Source organism: Lolium perenne, chromosome 2 (genome assembly GCF_019359855.2).
Source record: "Lolium perenne isolate Kyuss_39 chromosome 2, Kyuss_2.0, whole genome shotgun sequence".
In the NCBI taxonomy this organism is placed as follows: domain Eukaryota; kingdom Viridiplantae; phylum Streptophyta; class Magnoliopsida; order Poales; family Poaceae; genus Lolium; species Lolium perenne.
Window position 1 is genome coordinate 276,487,369 of NC_067245.2, and position 13,516 is coordinate 276,500,884.

A 13,516-nucleotide genomic window follows, 5' to 3' on the forward strand; every position below is an offset into this window, starting at 1 on the left:
AACCTAGTCAGCCTTTTGGTCGCACCCCCTTTCGATCTCTCCCTTGGGTTGTTCCTGGTCGGTTAAAAAAAGGAAAGGTTATCATTTGAAAGAATCTAAAAACACGAGAGTAAGAGAATAATTATATTGCAGAATCATGTCCATAAAAATTCTCCATGACTTAATTATTTTTGTTTTAGAGCAAAACATGTAGAATAGAGGGTCACCGATGTTCATTCCATAACAAGTTATAGAAAGGTGAGAGGTCTTTGTTCCGGAGGCGGCGGTTTGGCTCATAGGAGCAAATGCTCCCATTATACAAAATAAGTAAAAAACAATTTTAAAAATGTCAAAAAAATCTGACATAAATTTGTTGGTGTATATCGTGACATTCTATGTTAGTGCACAAGTTTTCATGGAGAAACAACATTTTATGTGGTGTGTACAAAAAAGACAAAAAAAGTCATGTACGTAGTCGTGTTATAGCATCAAAATTTGTCTTTTTTACAAGAGCCACAAATTTTTTAATTTTTTTTTAAACTTGTGTACGAACATAAAATCTGTAGATGTACATGAAATTTTTTTACTTTAAAGTTTTTGACACTTTGAAATGTAGATTCACACAACGGGAGCAAATGCTCCTATGAGCCAAAGTGAATATCCCCTTTGTTCCTTCCCTTCTTCCACTGCCTATAATTTATCATCATAATATAATGAAGAAGGGTTACACATCGATGGTATGCAGTTAGGCTGCGCAAATGAGAAGGAATCAATGGTCGACAACAACAGATCAACACAGGGTGCACCTTTTGTACCCAAACCCCGAACAGTGTATTGGTTGACGGATGCAGTAGGACACATCGCCATCACATCTCAATCGCCCAATCTTTATGGTGTTCACTGATGCTTTTCCCTAATCACGGACAGTAGACCCGTGGGCCTCAATAGTTTGTTGATTAGCACGGATACTGCTTGGTGGTTTGTCGTCCTAATCGACGTGAACCGTGGTTGGCCTGCACACACATCGGGCAGCACGCCTGTATTGACAAAACTGTCCCCTGCACACGTACCGACGGCCGACGGGGAGAAACTAGCTAGGTAGCTAGCCGCCGTGCCCTGGCGAGCAGCCCCCCGCGCTGACGCGGCAGCAGGTTGGAGCGGCACAGCGGGCACGTCATCTCGCCGACGTCGATCCAGCGGTCGATGCAGCCTGTGTGGAAGGCGTGTGCGCAGTTGCCCAGCCGACGAACTAAGTCCGTCGGCTCCAGCCGCTCCAGGCACACGCTGCACGTGCTCGCCTGCTCGGCGCTGCCCTGGCCGTCGTGATCGTCGTCGTTGAGGCCCGCCGATGTAGCTGTGCTCTTTGAGGTCGAGAGCTGGGACGACCGCTCCGCCAGGTGCACGACGAACTCGACTGTCGGCAGCCTCTGCTTCACCGTCTCCGGAGGCGTGTCGTCGCGGTCGGGACGATGGCGGCGGCCGTTGATGAGCGGCGCGTGGTCCTCGGGGACGTAGGGGAACTCGTAGAGGCCGAGGAGGCAGAGCACCAGCACCACGGCCAGCGCGGTTGCGTGGAGGAACTTGAACACGGCGGCGACGGGGCGGGGAAGCGCGTTGCAGTAGCACACCAGCGGGAAGGTCATCGCGCACGCGCGCGCGCCCGGCCTGCCGGCGGGAGGGGTCGATCACGGCGCGAATGGAAGCGGCCAGATAGACACGCCGTGTGCGGTGCGTGCCGAGTCGGATCCGGTGGGCAGAATGGGATAGGTTACGAAAAGACCGAGGAGGGAAAGCGGCTCGTTTTATCGTGTCTCGTCCATGTCCAGGAGGAAAAGGTATGCCGTTGCGGCGTGGCTGTCGCGCGCTACAGCCTACAGAGTTTCGTGCGCGCAACGCCGTCGATCGCGGCCGTACCATCGGTGCAGCTCGCGGTACCGATCCATCGACGTGTGGTACGGGGTCACTGTGGCTCCTGTCCTGCTCCTGCCTTGATCGCACGCGAAACGCGAGCCGGAATGGAAGGTGTCGGAAGTCGTCTGAGCACGTCCACATTCGTGTGGGTGAACTGGTGCATCGCACGGCTAGAACGCCTTCAGCCCTTCTTGTTTCCGGTTGGAACTTCTTCGTCGCGAATTAAAACCGCGGTACTGTCCTTCACGAGTTTAGCATGATCAGGGTTTTGGCAAGTCGTGCGCGCGATGTCACTCGGCCGGCGAGTTTGGCGGCCGGCCGGCAACGTTGACATGCATCATGCCTCGACCATATGCTATTATGCTAGCTACTTCCAACATCCAAGTCTATACACTCTCTGGAAGTATGCAAGTACGTAAGCTAAGAGATTTCTGAGAAAGAAACCATTGAGCGGCTCGATCGTGCACTGCTAGAAAAGATGGGAAGGGTCGGAGAGCTTTCTTTAGAAGACCATAATAAAAGGGAGAAAAACAATATTTTAAGATCATTCTTTTCTGCCAAAGGCAGTGTCATGCATCTATCTATCGCAATAGATTATAGAGACGATTGCGTAGGTTTGCCACTTGCTGGCTAGATAATAAGCACAATAATAGCACTACACATAGTTTTTTTTCCAAACGATCCACCAAGGATCGAATTTTCATTATCAGGGGAGATAACGAAAATACAACAGTGTTCACGAACAGCAAAACAAAAGCGGAGGATCGCCGCCTAATGCTAGCGTTTTTAGGGGGAATATTACAGAACCAACATACAGTTTTAAAAGCTAACAGCATGAGCACCCCCTGCCTACAGCCAAAGGGGAAGATTTTGCTCAAAAGAAACAACTACAAGCATATATCCAAGAGCAGTCAAGCAGCAGCATCATCATTTGCATCTTCTCCAGTTCTATTATCCTCCAAACGCAGAAGATCGCCACGACCATCGTCTCCAGAAGATCTTACTCCAGCCACCTCAGCCAGGCGCAAGAGCCCGTCTGCACCAGCACGAAGATTTGAAGCATCTTGTTCTCCATGTAAACCTGCCCAGTAATTCATAAACACCGCAGCGTAGCTGGTTAGATCAAAGGGAGAACTAATCATCTTTTGCTCAAAGCAAGCTTTATTTCTAGTTTTCCAGATAGCCCAGCAAATAGCTGCTAAACCAGCTATCTGGGTGTTACGGCTGACTGAAGCAAATTGGGGAAACCACCAAAAGAATTGTGAGAAACTCCCAGGTCGTGTGGGAGATTTAACAGTAGTGGCCACTGCACTCCAGACAAATTTGGCTGCAGAACAGCCAAAAAAGAGATGTGAGATGGTTTCTTGCTCATTACAAAACTGGCAGTTGGGATTCCCAGACCAATTGCGTTTGAGGAGGTTGTCCTTAGTGGCTATTGCATTATGCCAAATTAACCAGAGCCAAATTTTGATTTTGAGAGGAATTTTGCTCTTCCACAGATGCTTAAAGGATCTGTCTCTACCATTCCCACATATCTGTTTGTACACAGATTTCACAGTAAAGCAGCCATTTTTTGACCATTTCCATCTAGGATAATCATTTTCCTGAGTCAAATTTGTTTGATTCATCAACTGAAGCAACCCAGCCTCCTGAATGATGAGATCAGGAGTCAACCATCTTCTATAAGAGAATCTCCATCCCATAGCAGCAGCTCCAGCCACAGTAATATTCTGTTCATTACAAATATCAAACAACACAGGGAACATATCCTTGAGAGGCCTTGTGCTGCACCAAGAATCTCCCCAAAAGCTGGTTAGCAATCCATTCCCAACATTCATTCTTCTGCCACAGAATAAAGCTCCCTGACTTTCAGCATATCAGACCAAAGTGGAGAATCTCCAGGCCTGCTTTTTGCAAAGTAAATGCCTTTTCCTCTTAAATATTTCAATCTCATAAAATCCTGCCAAGGCCCTGTGTCATGCTCCAGCTTCCACCACCACTTACACATCAGACTAATGTTAAATTTGGCCAAATCTTTAACACCCAAACCACCTTTTTGTTTTGGTTTACAAATCCATCTCCATTTCACAAAGTGATATTTTCTTTTATCAGCACTACCAGCCCAAAAGAAGGATCTAATAGGCTTATCAATCTGCTCAATATTTGTTTTGTGCAAAAGCCTCAGGGACATCTGATACACTGCAGTGCTAGCCAAACAAGCATCTATTTTAACCAGTCTTCCTCCAATGGACATAGAGTTACCAATCCAGCCACACATTTTCTTCTTGGTTTTTTCCTCCAAGAATCTCATGTCAGACACTGAGGCCCTTCTAGCACAAACAGGAGTTCCCAAATACTTGATGGGCCAACTACCCATCTGGCATTTGAACAACTCAGCATAAAAGCTCTGCTTTATACTGTCATCTAAAATCATCATTGCTTCACTTTTATCAAAGTTAATTTTCAATCCAGACATGGATTCAAAAATGTAAAGCAAGAGTTTCAAATTGATTGCTTGTTGAACATCATCTTGCAGCAATAAAATGGTGTCATCAGCATATTGTAAGATTGCAACCCCATTCTGCACCAGATTATCTGCCAGTCCTGTGATTAGCCCATTGTCTTGAGCCAGATGAATCATTTTAGCCAAACTGTTAGCAGCCATGTTAAATAGGAAGGGGGCAAAAGGATCACCTTGCCTCACTCCCTTATGGCTAGTAAAATATGGGCCCACTTTGTCATTAACCTTGACACTGAGGGTCCCACCAGCAACTGATTTTTTAATCCACTGCATCCAATTATCACTGAATCCTTTCTGCTTACAACAGTCAAACAGAAATCCCCAATTTACTTTGTCATATGCTTTTTCAAAGTCAATTTTTAGGACTACACCCTGTTTCTTCCTGACTTTATCCTCTCTCAAAATTTCCTGAAGCAACATCACACCATCTGAGATGTACCTCCCTTTAATAAAAGCTGTCTGGCAGGGAAGTAAGAGCTTACTCATCACAGGAGATACTCTAACAGTCAAAGTTTTTGTCACAATCTTGAAAAAGACTTGCAACAAACAAATTGGCCTAAACTTTTGAATGACATCAGCATCAGCAGATTTTGGAATAAGGGTAATAACCCCATAATTAATTCTGTCCAAGCCAATTTTATGATCAAATAAATCATTGAAAACATGCAGGATATCAAATTTGACAATATCCCAGCAATGTTGATAAAATTCAATGGGAAAACCATCAGGACCAGCTGCCTTGTTTTTCTCCATGTGATCAACAACATCTTTGATCTCTTCCAAAGTAAAACGTTTATCCAACTCAACACAGTCAAGAATATTAAGTTTTTCTCTTTCTGTCCAGACATCATCTCTTAATCTAATCCCAGAGTCAGTTACTGGACCAAACAAATCCTTGTAAAAGGTAGTAGCATGCTCCAACAGAGCAGCATCACCTTGGATAATTGTATCTCTGTTTTTCAAAGAGAAAATAGTTCTCTTCCTTTTACAACCATTGGCAGCTCTGTGAAAGAAAGCAGAATTACTATCACCATGGAGGAGCCAATTCTCTCTAGATCTTTGTCTCCAGAAGGATTCTTCATTGTCCAAGACTGACATCAATTCCTGCTGCAGAACACTTCTCCTTACCCTTTGTGATGGAGATAGTGGAACATTCTCTTCCAGCTCCTCTAGTTCCCTCAATTCATTGGAAATATCTTTCTTCTTTTTAATATCTGCACCTCTCAGATTAGCTCCCCAACCTTTCAGAGCTTTCTTGACATTTTTTAGTTTCTTCATTAATCTGTCCAGACTGTCCTTGGCAAGTACTGGTTGCTCCCAACATCTTTTGACTCTATCCAGGAAATTATCCTCTTTGAGCCATCTTTTTTCAAATCTGAAATCTCTTTTCTTTACCATGATATCCAGTGTATCCAAAATCAAAGGATTATGATCAGATATATCTCTCACCAACTTGTGAACTGTTACAAGAGGAAAAAGTTCCTCCCAAGAACTACTCATCAGAAATCTATCTAACTTTTCCAGGGTGGGATCACAATGATTATTAGACCAAGTATACTGACCACCAGCCATATGAATCTCTCTTAAGGCACATGTATTAATGATGGAGTTGAAAATATCTGACCATTTGTTATGAGGCATGGGCTTATTTTTTTCATTGGAAAATCTCATGATATTGAAATCACCTCCAACCAGAATTGGTAGAGTTTGATTACTACAAATGTTACCAAGCTCCACCAGAAATTCCTCTTTGTCAGAGGCCTGAGCAGCTCCATAAATGATAATGAAGCACCATTTAACATTTAATTTGAGATCAAGCAAGGTAACTTTGATATGAAATTTTCCAACAGAAGTATCACAAATGGTAAACCTGGATAGCCTAAAACCACCCAGGATACCCCCACTCCTGCCAACAGAGCTGATCCATTTCCAATCAAAATCACCACCAGGGTCAATTCTTCTGAGAAAAGCAGAAGAATAATCTTTTTTAATTGTTTCCTGAAGACCAATAAAATCCAACTGTTGATCTTTTATCAAATCTGCCAGGAAGGCACTCATTCCTTTTTTTCCAACACCTCTGCAATTCAAGGAAGCACCTATCATAGATATTTTGGATTTTGTTTCCTTCTTCTGGTTCCAGCAATAATACCACACAGAGGGTGGTCATTACTTGCTTTCACCTGGGCAGCACTTGATTTTGATTGTGCTCCCAAAGTGACATCACCTGATGTCAACTGTGATCCACTTCTCCCAATCTTACAAGAAGACTTTTTATTTCTCCTTTTTCTTCTGGATAAAACAGGAGTGAAAGCCTCCTCTTCTACATCTCTGTCACTTTCACTCTGTTCCTCACCCAGTCCCAGTAACAGGATTGGATTTGAATCAATATCATTGGGATTCACAGCAGATTTTTGTACAGCAGCCATGTTATGTCTAGCAATTTACAAATCTTTCAAATAACTAACATTTTCAAGAGAAAAGGAAGTAGGACTAACTCCCATTTCAAGAGCTCTAGCTAAAATTTCCTCATCATCTAACAAAGCAAAGGAGTTGTGAGTATTTAAATTTGTACCTGGGATATTGCTGGCTTCAGTATTCTCCATGGCTCTAGACCCAATCCTTGAGCTATGAGTGCCTCTGGCTCCAACTCTGGAGCTCATCCTGGGAGCAGGTTGTTGTTGATTTCCACCAGAAGAAGAAGGGTTGCCAGCACCTGGAATATCATTGTCAATGGTTGGGTTATCAACCTGTGAATGAGGTTCTTCTTGTGAATCAGGCTCAGGCTGTGGACCATCAACAGGAATAACAACAGCAGTCCTCTCAGATATAAGAGAAGGAGCAGCCAAGGCAAGAATCCCCTGTCCCTGTGTCAGATATGGAGTATCAGAATCCTGTGAATTATCACTACTGTCATAGTCAACCAATTCATCAGCAGGATCATTTTCTTCATTGACATTTTCAGCAATTGGGTCAAGAAGATTCTTGTATTCCTTCTGAATTGTGAAAGCTTTGTCACTGTTGGATCTTGCCAGAGAAGTAAGAAATTGCTTGTAGGAATCAGCAGCTCTCTGTGAGGAGGAGCTCTCAGAAGATTGAGATGGAAGGGATGCAAGTGCCCCAACCACCTCCTTGTGAACTTCTGAAAGAGGAGAAGAACTGACAGGAGCACAGGGTGTGGAAACCAAAGTCTTCTCAGGGACACATGGAGGCTCCAACTCAAACAGCTTCCTTTTGCCAGTATCCTTCCTTGGCATAGAGGATTCATGCATAGCAGCTTGTCTGTGTGATATCTTGTAATTTCCAGAGACCTTAGGGGGAGCAGATTGAGAACCTGCATCAGAATCTTGCATGCCCATTCTCTGCCTTTTTGGAGTTCCCTGATCACCTTCATCACCTTGAGCATCAGTAGGGACAGCAGTCTTGTTGCCAGTATTGGAGGAAGGGTCAAACAATTCCCTGGAGTATTGAAACTCATAAAAACCTTTCTTTATTTCACCAATTCTAGAGTTGGACACCAAGGCCAAATCCTGACTGCCAATCTTTACCCTCACATAGGGAAAGTGCCTGAGATAATTTTTGTCAAGAGCAAGAGGCTTGCCTACAAGGCTGGCAGCATAATACACTGTAGACTTGTTCCTGAATTTCATAGGAATGCCTTTAATCCTGAACCAGGCTTCTGCATGATGGAAATTGGCTCAATGTCACCAGCCCATTTTTCCAAACTGATGATTGCACCAGGTACTGTCCTCATGAACAATTTCCCAAAGTGGGCCAGCTCTTCAATAGTCTTGGCAGATGGAAATCTTTTTCTAAACTCAGTAGCAGAAACTTCTTTTGCAAAGAAACGCCAGTTGATTTTCATAGATTCAGCCCAGACATTGAACTCATGCTCAATATTTCTGCAGTTTACTTCACCTTTTTCAACAGTGATATGAGCATAATTGAGTTGTTCTACTGGATAATTATCTTCTTCAGGAACTAGAATAGAATAAAAACCAGACCCAAATTCCTCACTACCAAAGAAAGGGGCGTTGTAATCCCACGAATCTCTTTCTTGACAAACAGAAATATGATGATCACCATTGCAGTAAAAACAAGAGAGATTTCTGATAGGAATCTCGACCCTTCTATTCGCAGCAGTGGTGGAGGCAGGAACTGATGGTGGTACAGAGGACCCCACCGGTTCCGGCAGAGAGACTAGCGACTGAGAACTATCGGCGACTACGGCAGATATATGTTGATTTTGCAACTGCGAGCTATGAACATCTGCAGCAGCAGTATTAGATGATGGCAAGGATGGTGCAACAGGACTTACTTCGGCAGATCGAGCAGAATTGAGGTTGGAGGTGGCACCAGGAACCATCTCCGAGCGATGTGCCCATCGATCTCGAGCACGCAGTTCATCATCTTTGCGAGATCTCTCGGCAAGGGCTCGCTCACGTGCAACCCTCTCCGAAATACGGGTTGCTTCGCGTTGACGCTCATCATCCAGGCGCCTGCGTTCATCCAGCCTTCTGCGCTCCTCAAATCGGAGATGCTCTTGATCTGCATGTCGTCGCTCCTCTTCACGGCGCTGATTCTCATCTTCGCGGCGCCATTCTTCATCACGGCGGCGCTCATCTTCCCAGTGGCGCTGCTCATCTCTTCGATCTGCATCGGATCCAGCCCTTGGCCGATAACCGAAGTAGTTACTTCTCCTTGGAGGAGATCTGCGCGGGCCTCCAAATCTCCGATCCATCCGCGGCAAGGCAGCAATCTGAGCAAATGATCTACTATCACCGGTGGTAGTCCCAGACCAGCGACGGGGAGGAGATGGTTGAGGGAGAGCAGATCTGGTGGAAGTAGGCGATGTGACGAAAACCACCGATCCAGTACCAAATGAATTAGGGTTTACCCTGACCCTATCCGCTGCGGAGGCTAAAGGCATGGCTCGATGAACAGTATTGGGCTGTGGCCCAACAGAAGGCGCCATTGGGGAATTTGGGGAAGCCACTAGTAGGAAAACCCTTATAGGCGAAGCTTAGTTCTGTGGCGCACCGTTAAAAATGCGCCACAGAAACTTATTTTGTGGCGCACCAGGCAAGGTGCGCCACAGAAATAGCTTAATTTTGTGGCGCACCATGGAACACTGCGCCACAAAAACTTTGTGGGGCCCACACCCTGTCACGCCCAAACATTGGTTTCACTTTTTCTACGGCGCACTGCACTTGGTGCGCCACAGAAATAACCTATTCTGTGGCGCACTGGCCTAGGTGCGCCACGTAAATGACGTGTTACGTGGCGCATCGGCCTCGGTGCGCCACGTAAATAACGTGTCCTATATCATGGCCGTACCCCTCCCTCGCCCGTATACCACTCTCTCCCCCTCTCCCCTCTCCCCGCGCCGCCGCCTTCCATGGCGAGCGCTGCCGTCGCCGCCGCCTTCCTCCGCGAGGGCCGCATGCTGCCACGCTCCACCCATCCCCGCCACCAGCAGCACAAGCCGCTGCGGCGTGGAGGAGGAGGGGCCGGCGCGGCGTCAAGGTGGAGGAGCCGCCGCCGCGTCAAGGTGGAGGAGCCGCCGCGACCTCCACCCCTGCCGTCGTCGTCGGTGAGCTCCTCCACAACTGCCGTCGTCGTCGGTGAGCTCCCTCCCCTCCCCTCCCTCTTCCTCTCCCGCGCGAGCACAAAGTGCTCGATGAAATCTTGCTGTGATTTTCTACTTTGTTGTGCTCGATGAAATGCTGTTGTGCTCCCCTTTTCTTATTCTCGTATAACTTGGCTAATTACATGGATTGAATTATGATCCCATTGATGCCATTTATCTGGTATGTGCACATGGATTGAATTATGATCCCATTGCTTGCAGTTGTTGCCTGTTTAGCACTGCATGAAAGCCTTGATTAAGTGCTTTACTGAAGCTTTGGCTTTAGTGAAGTGTCATGTGCAGGTCATGCTGCTATTGCTTGATTAATTGGTGCTATGCTTGTTACTGATGGAGCTATAGTTGATTAATTGGTGCTATGCTTGTTACTGATGCTGCTATATTGCTTGATTAATTGGTGCTATGCTTGTTACTGATGCTGCTATATTGCTTGATTAATTGGTGCTATGCTTGGTACTAAATTGGTGCTATGCTTGGTACTAAATGGACATGCTATATTAACACCAGCTACTAGCAGTGACATGCTATATTGGCTCTATATATATCTGCTCCAAAGGTTCCATTTGGAGCCTGGATTGCTAGTGGTTATTGTCAACTTATATCACTTGCTATGCCTCGTGTGGCTTCTTGGATCATATGTACTGTTGTTTGTGGAGGTTTACTGCCACTTGTTATTGATGAACCATGTGATGGTAATGATTCAATTTAATTCAATGATGTTAATTTGATTTCCATCCTTTGTTGGAAATAAATCCATGTCTGAACCTGTACAAGGTTATGAAGATTTGCTCACTTGGTATTGCTTGCTAGTTGGACATTTGGTTGGTTTTGATGCCTCTTTTGGTTCATTTAAATGCATGAAATGCTACTATGGTATGCTACTGTGGTATCCTTGTGAAGAAAATGATGGATTCTTGTGAGCTTATGGTATGCTACTATGCTACTATGGTATCCTTGTGAAGATTTACTTGATGGATTCTTGTGAGCTTATGGTATGCTACTATAGAGATATTCACATTAGGGAATCATGTAAATGAATGCCACTGTGGTATCCTTTTCTTGTTGGCTTTGATGAAAATAGAGATATCCACAGTAGGGGATCATGTAAATGAATGCCACTGTGGTATCCTTTGAAGAAAAAGGACTGTTTCTGATGGTTTTAAAAGGCTAGGTGGTGCTAGGTGATTCAGTTGGCTACCAAGACTTGTCTCATCTGGTTAGCTGGGATATGCTATGTGTTGTTGCTTGTTTAGGCATATCTATCACTTACTGGATTTACTGGTTCTTGATTGGCCTCTCTTTTGCCAGCATCACTTGGTCTATATACCAAGTGATGAATAATCCCTTTGGAGCATCTGCTCCATGCATGCTATGTGTGTTTGAGCATCTTGACTTATGTCACCATGGTTGCTGGTTTGTTGGTGTTTTTGTACTTGTCGATGATTAGATGGTTAGTCGATCACTCGTACACTCGGGGGTGGAGCAAGTGAGGCTTGGTGTGATGGCACAAATATCAATATCTTGTGCATCCTACCTGGCCTCACTTACTCCATCCCTGGATGTTAATATTTGTTTCGACCAACAAAGTATGAGGCATTCCATTTAGTTCATACTAGCTACTTCTTAATTGCATTGGCCTTTCTTCCATTTTAGTGCCGATGATTAAATTGTTTGGTCACTTGTACACTCTGGGGTGGGGCCAGTGAGCCTGGTGCGATGGCACAAATATCAATCTCTTGTGCATCCTACCTGGCCTCACTGACCCCATCCCGGAATGTTAATATTTCTTTCGACCAACAAAGTATGAGGCATATGATATCTAGTTGAGATACCACTTGGCTCTTTCTTCCATTTTAGTGCCGATGATTAGAATGTTTGGTCACCTATACGCCGCAATATACTTTGTAGACGAGCCCCCTTTTTCCTGGCCGCCGTTCCGTGAACGAGTCCTTGACGAGACAACAACGCCGACATGCCTCTCCGGCGCAGCACCACTTTTCTTCTCTCGCCGTCCAGTACGTGAACGAGTCCTTAATGCCAAGACGGTGCCAGCCTCCCTAGCATCATGCCGACCCCTGTTGTCGCGCTTGAGCCGTGTCGATCACGCGCCCTGCACTCTTCGCCTTTTGCCCGGTGAACGAATAGACTAATCGTTGGAATAAGGAAGCCGATGACGGCCGATCGCAATTTAATCTTGCGACCGGCTGTCATCGGTTTCCTTATTCCAACGATCAGCCTATTGGTTCACCGGGCAAGAAGGCGAACAGTGCAGGGCGCGGGACACACGGCTTGAAGCGCGGCAACACGGCCCAGCATAATGCTGGGCAGGCCGGCACGGTCTTTGCATCAAGGACTCGTTCACTAGACAGCGAGGGACTGGCGTGGTTCTGCGCCGGAGATGCAGATCGGCGTTGTTGTGTCGTCAAGCACCCGTTGACGGAACGCCGACCGGGGAAAGGGGGCCCTTCTGCAAAGTATACGGCGGTGTATACTGCAACTATGGTTTCTGACCATAGTATTTGTGTTGACCAACAATGTATGAGGCACATATTCTATTTTGTCATTCCATTTGCTTTGAGATTTTCAAAATGCCGATGATTAAAATGTTTGGTCACCGTATACTCGGGGGTGGCGTAAGTGAGCCTGGTAAGATAGCACAAATATCAATCTCTTGTGCATCCTACCTGGCCTCGCTTACACCATCCCTAAATGTTAATATTTGTGTTGACCAACAATGTATGAGGCACTTATTCCATTTTGTCATTCCATTTGCTTTGAGATTTTCAAAATGCCGATGATTAAAATGTTTGGTCACCGTACACTTGGGGGTGGCGTAAGTGAGCCTGGTAAGATAGCACAAATATCAATCTCTTGTGCATCGGACTTGGTCTCACTTACGCCATCCCTAAATGTTAATATTTGTGTTGACCAACAATGTATGAGGCACTTATTCCATTTTGTCATTCCATTTGCTTTGAGATTTTCAAAATGCCGATGATTAAAATGTTTGGTCACCGTACACTCGGGGGCGGCGTAAATGAGCCTGGTAAGATAGTACAAATATCAATCTCTTGTGCATCGGACTTGGTCTCACTTACACCGTCCCTGAATGTTAATATTTGTGTTGACCAACAATGTATGAGGCATTTATTCCATTTCTCTTGTGCATCGGACTTGTTGGTCTCACTTTCTTCCATTTTCATCATAGTAGGAACTGGATGAAGGACCCCGATGCAAGCGAGCCTGGTGGGTAGAGATGACGGAGCAAAGGAGGAACCGGATGAAGACTACTTTGTATCTCGAAATTGTGAATTTTGTATGAATTAAGAGTTGTATGCAAAACATTTGACACTTGCCACTATATATGTATCTCGATCGGGCTCTAAGTAATGTGATGATGATGTCTATGTTATATCTGTGCAATGTACATGATATTTATATTATATCTGAATGTTGCTGTA

At 45.3% G+C, this 13,516-nt stretch overlaps 1 protein-coding gene across 1 annotated transcript; it reads right to left on the bottom strand.

Annotated features, from left to right (window-relative positions):
* Positions 1–637: 637 nt before the first annotated feature.
* On the bottom strand, positions 638–1,770 carry LOC127336463 (uncharacterized). The gene has a single exon (XM_051363271.2). The coding sequence runs from the start codon at positions 1,620–1,622 to the stop codon at positions 1,074–1,076; it is 549 nt and encodes a 182-aa protein (XP_051219231.1). The 5' UTR covers positions 1,623–1,770; the 3' UTR covers positions 638–1,073.
* Between the last annotated feature and the right edge of the window lie 11,746 nt (positions 1,771–13,516).